A 15,742-nucleotide genomic window follows, 5' to 3' on the forward strand; every position below is an offset into this window, starting at 1 on the left:
CAAATAAAGTTGAATTTTGGAGCTTTGGGAGGGGCTTTTTTGTTTGGTTCGGTTTGGTTTGGTTTTGGTCACACCTGGCAGCGCTCAGGGGTTATTCCTGCCTGGCTCAGAAATAGCTCCTGGTAGGCTCAAAGGGGGGGGGGGGCTATGTGATGTCGGGATTTGAACTACTGTCCTTCTGCATGCAAGGCAAATGCCCTACTTCCATGCTGTCTCTCCGGTCTCCCTTTTTTTTTCTTTCCCTTTTGGGTCACACCTGGCAGGTACTCAGGGGCTACTCCTGGCTCTACGCTCAGAAATCACTCCTAGCAAGCTCAAGGGTGGGGGGACCCTATGGAATGCCATATGGGATTTGAACCACCATCCTGCCTGCGAGGCAAACGCCCTACCGCCATGCTATCTGGTCCCTGGGAGGGGGCTTTCATGTCTCACTCACGGAGCAGGAAGGATGCTCTCAAGCTCCGCCCCTCATCCCGCCCACGCCCACCACGAGAAAACCACGCCCACGTGAAAAGGACCCTTCCCGTCATCAGGACACGCCCACTCCAGCGCGGCGTCCAATCACGCTCTTCCCCGCCCCTCGCGCCGCCGGTTGCGCGCTCCGCTTGTCCCGCCCCCTCGCGCGGGCGCCCATTTCCGCTTCCGGTGCGGGCAGCGCGCTAGCGCGGCGGTGGGAGGCGGCGAGGAGCCGGTGAGTGCAGGCGGCGGCCCCGGGGCGCCCGGGCCCTTCCGCGCAGCTTGCTTCGCCCGCGCCCGGCTTGGGCCTCTCCCCGGGCCGCGGTGGACCCCGGCCTCTAGGGCCCGCGCGTCCCGCCACGGCCCCCCGCGGCCTGCAGGTGGCTCAGGCCGCGCCCCTGGCCCCGCGGCCGGCCCGAGCTCGGCCCTGCAGGCCTGGGCGCCCGCCGCTGTCAACAGAACCCAGCCGGGACCGAGCCCGCCTGGAACGCCCCGAGGGCTCCCGGGCTGCTCCCCGGGCCTGAATGCAGCCCCCAGGCGTTGTCTCTGCGCTTTGGGACTCCCCCCAATTTAGATCCGATTTTATTTCATATTTGATTTCATTTTATTTTTTGGTCTTTGGGGTCCCACCCGGCAACGCTCAGGGGTACCTCCTGGCTCTGCGCTCAGAAATGGCTCCTGGCAGCCTCTGGGGGGGGGGAACCCTATGGGATGATGGGATTCGAACCCCCGTCCTTCTGCATGCAAGGCAAACGCCCTTCCTCCATGCTGTCTCTCCGGCCCTTCTATATTTTATTTGCGCTCTGGAGCCTGGACAGGTTTCTGCCCCCCTTGCAAGGATCTTTATCCCCCCCCCAGGTGTCCACTCCCCCCCCACCTGGAGCGTCATTGTCCATCTATCCACGCCCTTCACTTGTCGCCCTCCCCCCCCCCAATCCTACACCACCGCAGTCCAGGCTAATCCGCGCAAAATATCTTGGAAAAACTTAAAAAAAAAAATTGGGGGGTGGCCACGTCCAGCTGTGCTCTGGGCTTACTTCTGTTCTGCATTTAGTTTTCATTCCCGGAGAGGGAACCATATGGCATGCTGGGGGTGGAGCCCCGGTTGGTTGCATGCAAGGCAAAAATGCCCCCTGCCTTTCACTCCCCTCCCCCTTGGATGGCTCTAGTTGGCGCCATTCCTGCTCTTGCTGCCCCAGAACTCTAACCCCAGCTGCTACAAGAGGCTTCCGGATTCTTTTTAAAGTGCTCCCTGGGTGGGAGACAGAGTACAGGTGTCAGGTGAGCTGGATTTCACTTGGATCCTGACCTTGGCTTATGGTGATATCCTGAGCATCTCCAGGAGTAAGCCTGAGAATCTTAAGGATGTGGCTCCAAATTTACTCCTCCCTAAAAATAAAATAAAGGAGCCGAAGAGGTGGCGCAAGCAGTAGGGCCTTTGCCTGCACGCACTAACCTAGGCCGAACTGCGGTTTGGTCGGTTTGCTCCTTCCCCCGCCCCCCCCCCCCCCCGCATCCATATGGCCCCCCAAGCCAGGGTAATTTCTGAATGCATAGCCAGGAGTAACCCCTGAGCGTTACTGGGTGTGGCCCAAAAACCAAAAAATAGCCCCCAAAACAAAATAAAATAATGGCTAGACCAGAGCTACAGTATGGCGCAGAGGGCATTGTCTCTTCCAGCCAGTTGACCCCTGCTTTGATCCCCAGCACCCTATCCAGTTCCCTTGAACCTGCCAGGAGTTATTTCTGAGAGTAGAGCCAGGAGTAAACCTGAGCGCCTCCAGGTGTGAGCCCAAAACAAGCACCCTTAATTGACTTCTTTCATTCCCAACCCCCTCCTTGATTCCAGCACCTTGAACCTAGCACATTTCTGGCCTGGGGGGTTCCCCACTCCCTATCAGAAGTTGGAGTTGGAGGGAGGGGTTAGGTTTAAGGAGTGGGCTTGAGACTTAGGGCTCTGGTTCCACAGTCTTCCCCACCAGAAGCTCCCTCCAGTGCCTCTTTCTTGGCCCTCTGACCCTCCTCCTCGTCTGTCCCAGGTGGAGGCCCAGGGCTGGCCGCTACACGATGTGGCACGAGGCTCGCAAGCATGAGCGGAAGCTGAGGGGTATGATGGTGGACTACAAGAAGCGGGCAGAGCGACGGCGGGAGTACTATGAGAAGATTGTGAGTCCTGCCTGCGTCTGGGGGCCTGCGGGCAAGCAAGGGGGGCTTGGGAACATGCCAGGGCCAGCGCTTATGTCATCATGCAAATCCTCCTGCCAGTTTCATTTTAGTTTTTTTTTGGGGGGGAGGGGTTTGGGCCACACCCGGTGACGCTCAGGAGTTACTCCTAGCTCTGCACTCCAGAAAATGCTTCTGGCTTGGGGGATCATATGGGATGTCGGGGGATTGAACCTTGGTCTGTCGTAAGTTAGCACGTGCAAGGCAAATGTCCTACCGCTTGCACCACCACTCCAGCCCCTGGTGGTGGTTCTGGAGTCACATCTGATGATGCTAAGGGCTGACTCCTGGCTCTGTGCTCAGGGGTCACTCCTGGATGCCTGGAATCCAGCCTGGGTCCATCGTGTGCCAGGCCAACACTTCTTCTCATTCTTTGTACTATTATCGCCCTGGGCCCAATGCTTCCCTCCCTGGAGCCTGACCTTTGAGGACACCTGGCTAGGTTTGAGTGTTGTGTTGGTTGGGACGTGTGTAGGTGGGGGGGGGGGGTCAGGCCAATTGCAAAGGTCGGAGCTAACAGTAAGCGAAAAGGTCTTGGTAAACCTCACCTTGACACGGCGATGGGGATCCCCCCCACAACCCGTTCTCCTTGGTTGGAGGCTCTGATAAAGGGTATTGTTGGCCCCAAGGACAGGTCACTCGTCACTTCCTGAACAAGCAAAATAGAGTCAGTTGTGCTCTGGGCAACATGTTTATAGAGGCAGACAAGCAAACTGGATGATATTAATACCCTAGTAGCTGTGTGTATATTGGGGGGTTGTACAGATGGGATTCCAGAAGGGGCTTGCACCCCCTTGTCAGTGCCTCTCTGCCAGCCGAGGTGGCCAAGCATGTACTTCCTGTCCCCATTCTGCTTTCTTTTTTTTTTTTTTTTTTTTTTTTTTTTGGTTTTTGGGCCACACCCAGTAACGCTCAGGTGTTACTCCTGGCTATGTGCTCAGAAGTTGCTCCTGGCTTGGGGGACCATATGGGACACCGGGGGATCGAACCGCGGTCCGTCCAAGGTTAGCGCAGGCAAGGCAGGCACCTTACCTTTAGTGCCACCACCCGGCCCCCCATTCTGCTTTCGAGTGAACCCAAATTGGTCTTTTTTTCCTCTGGTCGCCTCTGAGCCTGAGACGTCCAGGCAGGCAGGAGGGTCTTCGAGCTTGGGTGCTTGTGCCGCCTGGCCCGGCCTCCCGACACCCTGTTTTCTGTCTGGCAAACTCTGTCTGTTGCACGCCCCCGTCCCCCACCCTGTTAGGTGGCAGACTCTAGACCCGCTGCTCCAGCTTCTCCCATTCCAACATGGAGGATCTTTCTACCGCACAAAAGCAACCCTGCCTCTCCCGTGTGAAAATCTGGGTTGGGGGGCAAAACATCACAGCACCACCCTGAAGGCCCCTCAACTGCTTTTTGTTTGTTTTGTTTTGGGGCTACCCCTGGCGGTTCTCAGGGTTCTTCTGGCTCTGTGCTCAGGAATCACTCCTGGCGGGGGACTGAATGGGATGCCAGGGATTGAACTCTGGTTGGATTTGTGCAGGGCAAACGCCCTGTCCGCTGCACACATTCAGGCCCATTGTCCCCCATTTTCTCCTCCTCCAAGAAACAGCCCCATTTGATCTCTTTGCTCCCTATCACCCAGGAGTAAATACTAAGCAAGTCCCCCAGAATTTGTGATTCTTTTCCTGTGATGCTGGGATGAACCCTGGGACCCCAAAGTGACTCGCCTGGCCCAACCTAAGTCCCCTTCAGTCCCTGCCCAGCCCTCTGAGGGTGAGACGTGGGCTCCTTCCCTGCCTCCTGTTCAGTCCTGTGTTGCTCCAACAGCCAGCCTGGCTCTCTGTTCTTCCTCCCCTCTGGAGTCCCTCACCCTTGCTGCTCCAGACCAGAATTAAAGTGATTTTGGGTCACATTTACATCATGGGTCCAGCCAGAAGGTCAGCAAAGACCTAGGGCTATGCTGGCAGTTATGTCCTCCTGAATACAGCTAAGAGTAACCCCTGAGCACTCTCTGGTGTGGCCCCAAAACAAATACACAAAAAAGCAAAACAAAACAAAAAACAAGAACTGTGAACTAGAGATCAGACTCACGGGGAGTTACTGTTGGATTTTCAGTGTGGTTTGGGGCCCATACACGGTGCTGGGGGAGGGGGTTCTGCTCCCTGCATGTTCCGACTAATGCTGACTGGGATTTCCTTGGGCCTCCTGCATGCCAACCCTGTGTTCCAGACCTCCTGCCTCCCACCACTCCTATCTTGTGTTTGGGGACCTGAAGAGGGTTGTGTGCAAGGCAAGGAAGGGCCTTCTACCTGCTCCCTCTGGCCGGCCTGGCCTGTCTTCCTTTCTTACTCCTTCCTCTTCCTTCCTTCCACCCCGCTTCCTTCCCCTTCTTCCTTCCTCCCTGCCTGGGTCCCTCTGATCAAGATATCGCCATGGTGGCTGTCAGTGCTGGCTATCGGTCCATCGCCTGCTGACTTCTGTTGGGCTCCCGTGGCCCTTCCCAGCATCTTCACCCTTGCCAGGGGGGCCACCTGGCAGGGCTGGCAGAGAAGGGTCTGGCTGAGGGGACCCAGTCAGGTGGCGGGTACTGTGACGGGCAGGGTTCCGGGTTCAGAGTCCAGCTGCTTGTCTCGTAGGCAGTGTGGATGGAGGCGGGCTGGCCAGTTCACCTGGCCAGTTCTTCCCTTCGCCGGGGACAGCAACTGCCCAGCCAGCTGCTTTTTTTGGGGGGGCAGGGAGTGCTCAGGGCTTAGCCTGAGCTAAGGAATCATTCCTGGCGGGTTCCGGGGACCCTCTTGGATGCCGGGGATTGAACCCGATCTTCTTGAGCAAGGCCAGCGCCCTCCCCCTGGCTGCCCTGTCGCTCTGCCCAGGGTATTTCTGCCCAGAGGGACATGGTTGCCAGGTTGGGGGCAGGCGGAAGGAGGCTGGACTTGGGCCACTCAGCTGGCTTGTGCTCTCCTGTTTGTCAGTGCAGATCCTGAGCTTTGTTTTCCTGCTGGGCCTGGGGTGATGGCCAGTCCCTCTCGGGGCGACAAGGAGAAGCTTGTGGAGTATCTGTGGGTGCTTTGTGGGCGATGGGGTACAGAGAGGCGCCATCTCCGAGTGCCTGCGTGACCAGCCTGCAGATGGGGCTACTGGGAAGGGGGATGGGCATAAGAGGCTGCTCTGCCCACTCTCTTATCCACCCCCTGCCCATACCCTCTGCATCTTAGTTCCAGTCCCCTATAGCTTCCCCTTGTCAGCTCATTGGGAAAGAAAAGGAACCACTCAGTTGGTGTCAAGAGAATTGCCAGGTCTCAGCACAGACAGATCCACCCAGGGAGGTTCTCTTACTGGGGTTTTTGCTCAGGGGACTATTGAGGGTGCTGGGGATCAAACCTGGGTCCAACTTGTGCAGGGCCGGTGCGCTCCCTGCTCTGTGAAGTTTCGATTGTTGTGGATGGGGTCATCTCCTTACAGCTCCCCCCACCCCACCCAGCTGTTCCTTTCTGCCCAGTTCCTGGGTCTCTGTGTCCGTGGGTCCTGTCCTCACTCCCTCCCTCCCTCTCAGCGCTGGGAACTGGGCTCCATGCCGCAGAATCCCGGATGCCTTGGCAGCATCCCCGGCGCCCTCAGCCCTGTATTCTGGCCTTGGCCAGCTCCCACTGCTCTGTGCTGCGAGTGGTGGCACCCAGTGCCCTGTCCGGGCTGATGTGTCCTCTCAGGGCGCCACATCCCTGGCCCAAGGACTGCCAGACAAGACCTGAGGCTGCCACCACCCTCCCCAGCCTCCCTGCTGTGGGCTTTGGGGCTTGGAGCTGTCCTCACTGTAGGTTTGTGCCAGACTGTGCCATTGACTCCCTGGCAGCATGTTTCTCCTCTGCTGGGCCCCAACGTGAGCCTGGCTCCTCCCCCACCTGTGCTTTCTTGGCCTGGGGTCAGTGCCCAGCTCTTCCTTTCTCGCCATCCCTGCCCAGATGCACTTGATTGGTTCCTGGCTGCTCGTGACGGCCTTGATCGCCCGCTGCTGCCGGTGCTGGCTGTGGTGGGGCCTCTAAGGAGCTGTGGGTGGAGGTGGGGGGGGGGTGTCCTTGGAACCCAAGGTCTGTGTTCTTGATTGTTTTCACTCTGTCTTGGGGTTTGGGGCTCATGGAGGCACAGTGCTCAGCCTTGTGGACTGGGACCCCCCTGGACTGGCTGGGGGGTTGCAGAGGTGACGCCCCCTCCTGTCCTTGCAGAAGAAGGACCCGGCGCAGTTCCTGCAGCTGCACGGGCGTGCGTGCAAGGTGCACCTGGATTCGGCTGTGGCGCTGGCGGCTGAGAGCCCTGTCAACATGTGAGGGGGCCTAGGGGTGCGGGTGGGCGGTTGTGGGGCGGCGTGCCTGCTACTCTTGGAGACCGGGGCCTGGGATCCCCAGGCCCCTGGGTGAGGATGTGGGGGCTGCTGGGGGCACCTCAGTGGGCACTGGGGACCCCTCCAGCCCTGGTTCTCCTGCCTCCCGCCGCAGGATGCCCTGGCAGGGCGACACCAACAACATGATCGACCGCTTCGACGTCCGCGCCCACCTGGATCACATCCCCGACTACACGCCTCCGCTGCTCACCACAGTGTGAGTGCCCTGCCCTCTGACCCTTGCTCCCTGACCACCCCCCAATTATTATTTTTTTTTTTTTTTTTTGGTTTTTGGTTTTTGGACCACACCCGGTGATGCTCAGGGGTTACTCCTGGCTGTCTGCTCAGAAATAGCTCCTGGCAAGCACGGGGACCATATGGGACACCGGGATTCGAACCAACCACCTTTGGTCCTAGATTGGCTGCTTGCAAGGCTATCTCTCCGGTTCCCCCAATTATTTTCTGACCTCCGCCCACTGCCTCCCTCAGCTCTCCAGAGCAGGAATCAGATGAACGCAAGTGCAACTACGAGCGCTACCGGGGTCTGGTACAGAATGACTTTGCCGGAAGTGAGTCCTTCCCTTGGGGCAGGTGGTGGGGTTCCGCATTCCAGGAGTGGGGACAGTTTGGGAAAGGAGGTTCCACCATCCAGTTCCTCTGTTCAGAGCCTCAGCCTGGGCCTACCCACCCACCTCGGGGCTGCCATGGTCACCCCATTCATTGCCTGTGTCCCCTCTGCCCCCTTCTGCTCTCCTGCCCTGCTCCCCTGGCTGATCCTTGGCTTTCCTCAGAGTCTCTGCTGTTTCCATCAAGCCAGTGCTCAAAGCCCCTTGTGGGATGGCGCCACCCTCTGTCCGGGCCTTTGTCCTTTCCCGCCTCTGTGGGGCTGACTCCCCCAGACTTGTCTGTTTTCTTTTTTTCTTTTTTTTTTTTTTGGTTTTTGGTTTTTGGGCCACACCGGGCGGTGCTCAGGGGTTACTCCTGGCTGTCTGCTCAGAAATAGCTCCTGGCAGGCACGGGGGACCATATGGGACACCGGGATTTGAACCAACCACCTTTGGTCCTGGATCAGCTGCTTGCAAGGCAAACACCCCTGTGCTGTCTCCCTGGGCCTGACTTGTCTGTTTTCTCATGCCACCTGCACCCCTATCTTATAGGCAAGGGCCCCAGGTGTTCACTCGTTTCTGGGGAGGAAGACGGGCTTCAAACAGAAGGGCCTTGCTGGCTTTCTTTGAGAGCTCTGGTTCCAGCCACCCATGTCCAGGACTTGCTCCTGGCTCTGTGTTCAGGGCTGTGGTGCCAGGAATCAGACCCGATTGGCTATGTGTGGGCAAATTAAGCTGCTTCCCTGCTGTTCTACCTCTGCAGAGCCAAAAGTGGGGTTCTGAGCTCCAGTGGGTAGGTTCAAAAGTCAGAGACAGCCTGAATTCTGGTAACAGCAGTGAGGCCTCAGTTTAGGGGTCGAAGCGTTTTGTGCCCTGGCACTGACTTCATCCGACTCCATTCATGGAGATGCAGTCAGGATCCCACTCAATTCTGCGCCCCCTCCCTGGAACTGGCCCCTAAGGCTATAAGACTGGCAATGATGGAGCAGAGGTGGATCTCAGGCTGGGCGCCCCCTAGCTGTCAGGAGCTGGTGGAAGAGCCCAAGGGGTCCCCAGAAGTGTTTTTGGGCCACCCCCCCCCCACGAGGTTTGTGGCTCCTGCACAGAAGGGGAAAGACTGCCCCCAGAGTTGGGTGGTGACTAAGCGAGATCCTGGGGGCTCCGACCAGGAGGAGGGGTTGTGCCATGTGAGAATACTCTGCCCCAGTCTCCGGTCTGGGTGGAGGTTTCTTTTCTTCCTGCCCCCTAAGTTCCCAGTTCGCCTTTACCCTGTCGCCCTCCAGTCTCAGAAGAGCAGTGCCTGTACCAGATCTACATTGATGAGCTCTACGGGGGTCTCCAGAGGCCCAGTGAGGAGGAGAAGAAGAAGTGAGTAGGCTACTGGGTCTGGGCGGGAGGTGGAGGTTGTCGGGGTCAGTGTAATCTGAGTCCCTCAGAAATGAACTGGGTGGGGAGGGCTGGAACGATAGCACAGTGGTAGCTGCCTTGCATGTAGCTGACCCAGGACAGACCTCAGTTCAATTCCTGGTGTCCCATATGGTCCCCCAAGCCAGGAGTAACCCCTGAGAGTCACCGGGTGTGGCCCAAAAACTGAAAAAAAAAAGAAAAAGAAAAAGAAAAAAGAAGTGAACTGGGGTGGAGGAGACCTTGGGATCTGGCCCTGAAGCCTGGAGCAGCCTCTGGTGCTGGGCACCTCCTACAGGCCTGTGTAGCACAGCGGCATGGCTGATCTGCCCACCCCTGCATCTCTGCCATCAGCCTTGTGCCCACTTCGCGTCCGGGGTCTTGGGGTCCTGGGGTCCTGCCTTCGACTCTGCCCTCCACACTGCCAGCCCTCAGCCCTCCTGCCCTCCTCCATGTGAAGAGTTCCCAGGCATTCCTTGGAGATTGTCGGGGCTCCCCCTGCCTGTCACTTCACTTCTGGGCTGAGTTCGCTCTGGAGAGGTGTCTGGGCACTGGACAGTAGGCCGTGATGATCCTGGTGTGGAGATAGCTGTGCGAGCCAGCACGACAGAGGGCTTCCTGGAGGAGGGGCCTTGGAACAGTGCCCACTGGATGGGGCCGAGGGCGGGCAGGCAGGCAGGGAGGGCTCAAGCTGTGCCTGCATCTCCTGGCATTGCCTCGCTCACGGCTGCCCTATCTGTGCCAGGCTGGCGGAGAAGAAAGCGTCCATTGGCTACACTTACGAGGACAGCACCGTGGCCGAGGTCGAGAAGGCGGCTGAGAAGCCGGAGGAGGAGGAGTCTCCAGCTGAGGACGAGAGCAACTCGGATGAAGATGAGGTCATCCCCGACATCGGTGGGGTCCCCTCTCTGCCCGCCCCCTCCCCGCAGCCCCCGCACATCGTTTCTGTGGCCCCTCACCCGCGGGCCACATCCCGAGCTTAGAGCTGCCTCCGTCCCGCCCATCCTCTCCTGGCCCTGTGCCCGCTGCTGCAGGATGCTGTTTGAGGGTGACCCCTCTGCTGTGTGGCCCTCCCTGGAAAGTGCCCTCCCAAAATCCCAGCCATGTCTCCCCTGCTACCCTTGGCCCCCCTCATTCCCCTCTGCGCACACCCTTCTGGGGTTCCCTTATTCCTCCCTGCCCCTTCCCTGTTTGCTGCCTCTGGCCTTGGGGTACCCAGGTGAGCTGATTGGTGCCTGCCTGTGGGTCCTCCCGAGAAGGGGGACTCCCATGCTTCCTGGGGCTTGGCCCCGGGTCCTTGTCTTTATGGAGCAGTCCCTGACGGTCCCTGTCTTGGTGCAGACGTGGAGGTGGATGTGGATGAGCTGAGCCAGGAGCAGGTGGCCGATCTCAACAAGCAGGCCACCACCTATGGCATGGCCGACGGCGACTTTGTCAGGTGGGGACCCTGGGCCGGGAACCCTCCACCCCCGCCTTGTCTCAGACATCCCCCCCAGCTGTCAGGTCCTGCCCCAGGGAGCCCCGGGGTGCCTTCTCCCATCTTTTGTTTGTTTTTTGTTTGTTTTTTGGGCCACACCCTGTGACGCTCAGGGGTTACTCCTGGCTATGCGCTCAGAAGTTGCTCCTGGCTTCTTGGGGGACCATATGGGACGCCGGGGGATTGAACCGCGGTCCGTCCTAGGCTAGCGCAGGCAAGGCAGGCACCTTACCTTTAGCGCCACCACCCGGTCCCTTCTCCCATCTTTTGGCCCAGCCCCAGAGTGCAAGTCTGTGGTGGGAGCCTGCTTGCTCTCAGGTGACTGGTGGGTGGGGGCCCCAAGGACTGGGGTGACCTGTTGTCTAGCGACACCCGTGTACCCCCTGGTTCCAGGATGCTGCGGAAGGACAAGGAGGAGGCTGAGGCCATCAAGCACGCCAAGGCCCTGGAGGAAGAGAAGGCCATGTACTCGGTGAGGGGGGTTAGTGTCCCAGGGTCTCGGCAGGTCTGGGGGGAACAGGGCAGCCCCCTCACCACCTGCCACCCTCCAGGGCCGTCGCTCCCGGCGCCAGCGGAGGGAGTTCCGCGAGAAGAGGCTGCGTGGCCGCAAGATCAGCCCGCCCAGGTAGGACCCCACCCCACCGTGGCCACACACTGGGTGGGGGCATTGGGTTGAGGTGTGTGTCACACCCCCAGCAGGGCCCCTTGAGAAAGGGCCGAGGGGGGGGCTGGAGAGATAGCATGGAGGTAAGGCCTTTGCCGGGGCTGGGGGGCTGGAGAGATAGAATGGAGGTAAGGCCTTTGCCTTGCATGCAGAAGGTCAGTGGTTCGAATCCCGGCATCCCATATGGTCCCCTGAGCGCTGCTGGGTGTGACCCAAAAAACAAACAAACAAAAAAAGAGAAAGTCCTGTGCCTGCCCCCCACCCTGCTGCACTTGGGGCGCTGCCCGGCTCCCCCCTTGTGTGGCCACCTTGGACTCTGACCCCCCCTCAGTTTGCGGCCACTTCCTGTCCTAACTGCCAGCTCGGTCACTCGCTTCCTTCTCTGGTTCCTGCTCCTCCTCTGGGCTGCACAAGCCACGTGAGGTTTACATGAGAGGCCTCTCCATGTCACCCCAGGTGTGGGTGAAGGCGGTTCCGTGACACTTGGGTTGGGGCTCCAGGCCACACGTCTCTCTGGAGCCCTTGCTCAGGCCCTGAGTCCAGCCTGGGTGCTTCGGTTTCGGCAGCAGGAAGTGGGGCACCCCTGCTTCCCACATTGGCTAAGTTGGGCCGCCCTGACCCCCAGCCTCACCCTCCCTCCATCTATCTGTCCCTCCCACAGCTATGCTCGCCGAGACAGCCCCACTTATGACCCCTACAAGAGGTGAGTTCTGGGAGGGTAGAGTCCAGCACCTCCTTCTGCGGGAGAGCAGACCAGCCTGACCGGGCCCCTCTCTACTCTGCAGGTCCCCCTCAGAGTCCACGTCCGAGTCCCGCTCTCGCTCGCGCTCACCCTCCCCGGGCCGAGAGGAGAAGATCACCTTCATCACCAGCTTTGGGGGCAGTGACGAGGAGGCGGCCGCCGCCGCTGCAGCTGCCGCCGCGTCGGGGGCTGCCACAGGGAAGCCCCCCGCAGCCCCCCAGCCCGGCGGCCCCACCCCGGGACGTAATGCCAGCTCCCGGTCGGTAACGCTCACGCCGCCCGCCCTACGCCCTGGCCACCCAGGGGGGCTCCGGGGCGGTGGGGGGCTGCAGCCCCGGCCCACGCCTGGCTGATGAGGCCCCCGTACCCCGCCTGCAGCCGCCGCTCCTCATCCTCGTCCTCCGCCTCCTCGTCCTCTGCCTCCCGGACCTCCAGCTCCCGCTCCAGCTCTCGCTCCAGCTCCCGTTCCCGCCGTGGCTACTACCGGTCAGGCCGGGGCCGCTCGCGCTCTCGCTCATGGTCCCGTTCCCGGTCCCGTTCCCGCCGCTACTCACGCTCCCGCAGCCGTGGCCGGCGGCCTTCGGGCTGCGGCTCCCGGGACGGACACCGCTACTCGCGTTCCCCAGCCCGGCGCGGGGCCTACGGACCCCGGCGCAGAAGTAGGTACGTGAAGGGCCTGGGGGAAGGAAGGACCCCCCACAGCTCTGGGCATTCCAGACCTGGCCTCTGCCCCTCTGTGAGGAAGCCTCTGGCCAGTAGGGGGCATCACTGAGGGAGGCCCGTTGTCCTCGGGGCTGGGAGGTAGAACTCATGTCATGAGGTCTCAGCCTAGGGTCTCTGCAGCCCACATGGTGGGGGCTCTGGGGGCCAGGGTCTCGACAGATGCCTCCCTGGGGTGCCGCCAGAGCGGGCAGCCTGGTGGGAGGCCTCGTCGTCCACTTTCTGGGGTGACTTCTTTACCTCCCCTGTTTTTGTTTGCTTTATTTTGAGGCCATGTCAGCCCACCCTGCGATGCTCAGGACTTTTCTTTCTCCTGGCTCTGTGCTCAGGAATAGCTCCTGGCGGTATTCAGGGGATCCGATGGGATCAAACCTTGGCAGCCAGCGTGCAAGGAAAATGCCCTCCCCACTGTGCTGTCACTTCAGCCACCCCTGTTTTCACTTTGGGACCATACCTGGTGCTCAAGGCTTGCTCCTGACTGCTCAGGAGTGTGCCTGGCAGTGTGCTGGGGCCCCTGTGCCGTTGCCTGGGATTGAATCAGGGAAGCCACCTTTCCCCTACACACGCTCCCCTCAAGGAGGGGACCGTGGGGGACCCGTCTTGTGTCCTCACCTGTGAGTCTGAAAGTGCTGGTCGGCGCAGCGGTCCTCCTGGTCACCCTTCCAGGCTCTGGTCACTTCCTGCAGCCTGAGGGTGTAGCTGGGAAAGGGTGGGGGTGAGGGTGGGAGGTTTCAGGACACAGCTCAGATGTCCACGAGGGAGGGGATCCCTGTGAGACCACCAACCCCCCCTGGCCTACTTGCAAGTGGGGGACACCCAGCCAGGTGAGCTGGAGGGGCAGGGTGTAGCTTCTGGGCCTCAGACCAGGGCCCTTTGTTAAAAGAGGGCCCTTTGTTAAAAGAGGGCCCCTGCTCGTCCTCCAGAGAGGCTAAAGGCTGTGGGGGTGCTGGTGAGAGGGCATCTAGTGTGGGCACTGCTAGGCCGGGGGTGCAGGGGTTTGCGGGGGATGGCAGCTGGGCGAGGGTGCCCCAGAGCCTCACGGTGCCCCCTGCCCTGCCTCCCAGGAGCCGCTCTCGCTCCGGGGACCGGTACCGGCGGGGAGGTCGTGGGCCCCGACCGCACAGCAGCAGCCAGAGCCGCAGCAGCTGGTCCCTGAGCCCGTCCCGCAGCCGCAGCCCCTCCCGCAGCGGCAGCCACAGCCAGAGCCGTAGCCCGTCCCGCAGCCGCAGCCCATCCCGCAGCCACAGTGCCTCCCGAAGCCCCTCGCCGACGCCCCCCAGGGAAAAGCTGACCAGGCCGGCAGCGTCCCCCGCCGTGGGCGAGAAGCTGAAAAAGTGAGTGGGGGGAGCCTGGCCCACTGAGGGGCTGTTGGGACGCTGTCTGGCCTGTCTGACCTCACTCTGTGTCTCCCACGCCCCCGCAGGAGTGACCCTGCCGCTGGTAAAGAGACAGGAGCTGCCAAAGTCAGTAAGAATTTGGAGCCGCCCGTCTAACTCCCACTGCAGCAAGTGCCCACGCTGGGCCCGGCGGGCCTGTCCCACCTCACTGTCCCCGGGGCTCCCTCCACCCCCCCGCGGGCGGCCCAGGCTCGGGAGAGGAGAGGCGGGTGGATGGGCTCGGGACACCCACGCCCATGCCGCCTCTTCACCTCCCCAGCCCAAGCTGACGCCTCAGGAGAAGCTGAAGCTGAGGATGCAGAAGGCGCTCAACAGGCAGTGTAGGTGCAGGGGCGCAGGGCAGGTGCTGGGCCCTGGGGTGGGTTGTCCTGGGGTGCCTCTCAGCCACTCTCCCCGGACCCCTCTCCCCCAGTCAAGGCGGATAAGAAGGCGGCTCAGGAGAAGATGATCCAGCAGGAGCATGAGCGCCAGGTGAGGGGGTGAAGTGGGGAGCCGGGGAGTGGCCCCCAAGCTGGCACGGACCCTAATGGCCTCCATCCTAGGAACGGGAAGACGAGCTCCGAGCCATGGCCCGCAAGATCCGCATGAAGTAAGCTCCTCGCTCCCTGCACCCCATCCTGCTGACCCGCCTTTGCTTGGCCCCAGATGCCTGCCAGGGGCCCCCATCTCCTCCCAGAAGCCTCTTGAGTAACCTGCAGAGGGGTACACTCTCCTCCTGCAGGGTTCCCCCCCACCCACTGCAAGCCAGGGAGTCCTCGTGCCTCCCCCTGAAACACCCCCTCCAGCCCTGTGGCTCAGCTGAGGCCTTGGTTCAAATGACCAAGCTGCAACTCTTGCTTCTTGGAAAGAAAAAGTCGTTCTAGTGCAGTGGAACCGTTTCCAGTTCAAGTCAGGGAAAGGTGTGAGGGTCAGCCCCTGCCATGAGGTAGACTTCAGGACCCCACCCAGGCCTGTGATTCTGGGCCAGGCACCTCTCCTGCAGCACCTATGGCCCCGGGCAGTCTGGGCACCGACTGGGGCCACCCCTTGGCACTTGAACCCTTGCTTGGTCTTGCAAATCCTGCTGCTCCTGGGTCGGCCATTTCCACATTCAGCGACGGTCTGTGCATAAAGCCTGCACCCTGGGAACCAGGGAAGGGGGGAAACCTGCAGCAGCCTCCTTGCTGGCTCACCCTCCAGGGTCCCCCCTACCCATCCTGCAGGGAGCGGGAGCGGCGCGAGAAGGAGCGTGAGGAATGGGAGCGTCAGTACAGCCGCCAGAGCCGCTCCCCGTCCCCCCGCTACAGTGAGTGTCCAGGCCAGTGGGCAGCTCTGCAAGGGACCCCTGCAGACTGCCCAGACCACCTGTTCACTGCCTCCTCTTCTCTCTCCAGGTCGGGAGTACAGTTCTTCCCGAAGGTGAGCCAACCAGCAGCCCCCCAGACCCACCCCTGCACCCCTCAACTGCCTCCTCACACTCCCCTTCTCTCTCTGCAGGCGTTCGAGGTCGCGCTCCCGAAGCCCCCACTACCGACACTGAACATTGGGGGGAGGGTGTGTGCTGAAGAGGGTGGGAGCTGGGCAACTGCCTTCAGGCTGCTGGTTTTCCAGTGAAAAATAAAGATTATTTAATTCTCGCCTGACTCCGTGCCTCTGTACCTGTGGGGACAGGCCTGGCCGCGTGGGTGTCCAGGGCGGCCAGTGGGGCAGGGCGCTGG

At 60.9% G+C, this 15,742-nt stretch overlaps 2 protein-coding genes across 4 annotated transcripts in view; both read left to right on the top strand.

Moving 5' to 3' along the window:
* MARK4 (microtubule affinity regulating kinase 4) overlaps positions 1-15,742 on the top strand; it is a 206,685-nt gene that overhangs the window by 29,028 nt on the left and 161,915 nt on the right. The gene's annotated exons all lie outside the window — the stretch shown is intronic.
* On the top strand, positions 651-15,659 carry CLASRP (CLK4 associating serine/arginine rich protein). Of its 2 annotated transcripts, XM_049787254.1 has the most exons (21): positions 651-691; positions 2,496-2,622; positions 6,882-6,979; positions 7,152-7,253; positions 7,526-7,605; positions 8,925-9,009; positions 9,791-9,939; positions 10,387-10,483; positions 10,916-10,994; positions 11,074-11,147; positions 11,848-11,889; positions 11,972-12,187; positions 12,307-12,591; positions 13,713-13,982; positions 14,072-14,111; positions 14,305-14,365; positions 14,458-14,516; positions 14,588-14,634; positions 15,248-15,330; positions 15,419-15,443; positions 15,522-15,659. In XM_049787254.1, exons 2-21 carry the CDS (start codon positions 2,524-2,526, stop codon positions 15,562-15,564), a joined length of 2,034 nt encoding a protein of 677 aa, XP_049643211.1. In that variant the 5' UTR covers positions 651-691; positions 2,496-2,523; the 3' UTR covers positions 15,565-15,659. The 2 variants fall into 2 exon arrangements, 1 of the variants encoding a protein (XP_049643211.1); XR_007502403.1 differs by lacking the exons at positions 15,419-15,443; positions 15,522-15,659 and having other exon boundaries at positions 14,072-14,115.

Source organism: Suncus etruscus, chromosome 14 (assembly GCF_024139225.1).
Source record: "Suncus etruscus isolate mSunEtr1 chromosome 14, mSunEtr1.pri.cur, whole genome shotgun sequence".
NCBI classification, from domain to species: domain Eukaryota; kingdom Metazoa; phylum Chordata; class Mammalia; order Eulipotyphla; family Soricidae; genus Suncus; species Suncus etruscus.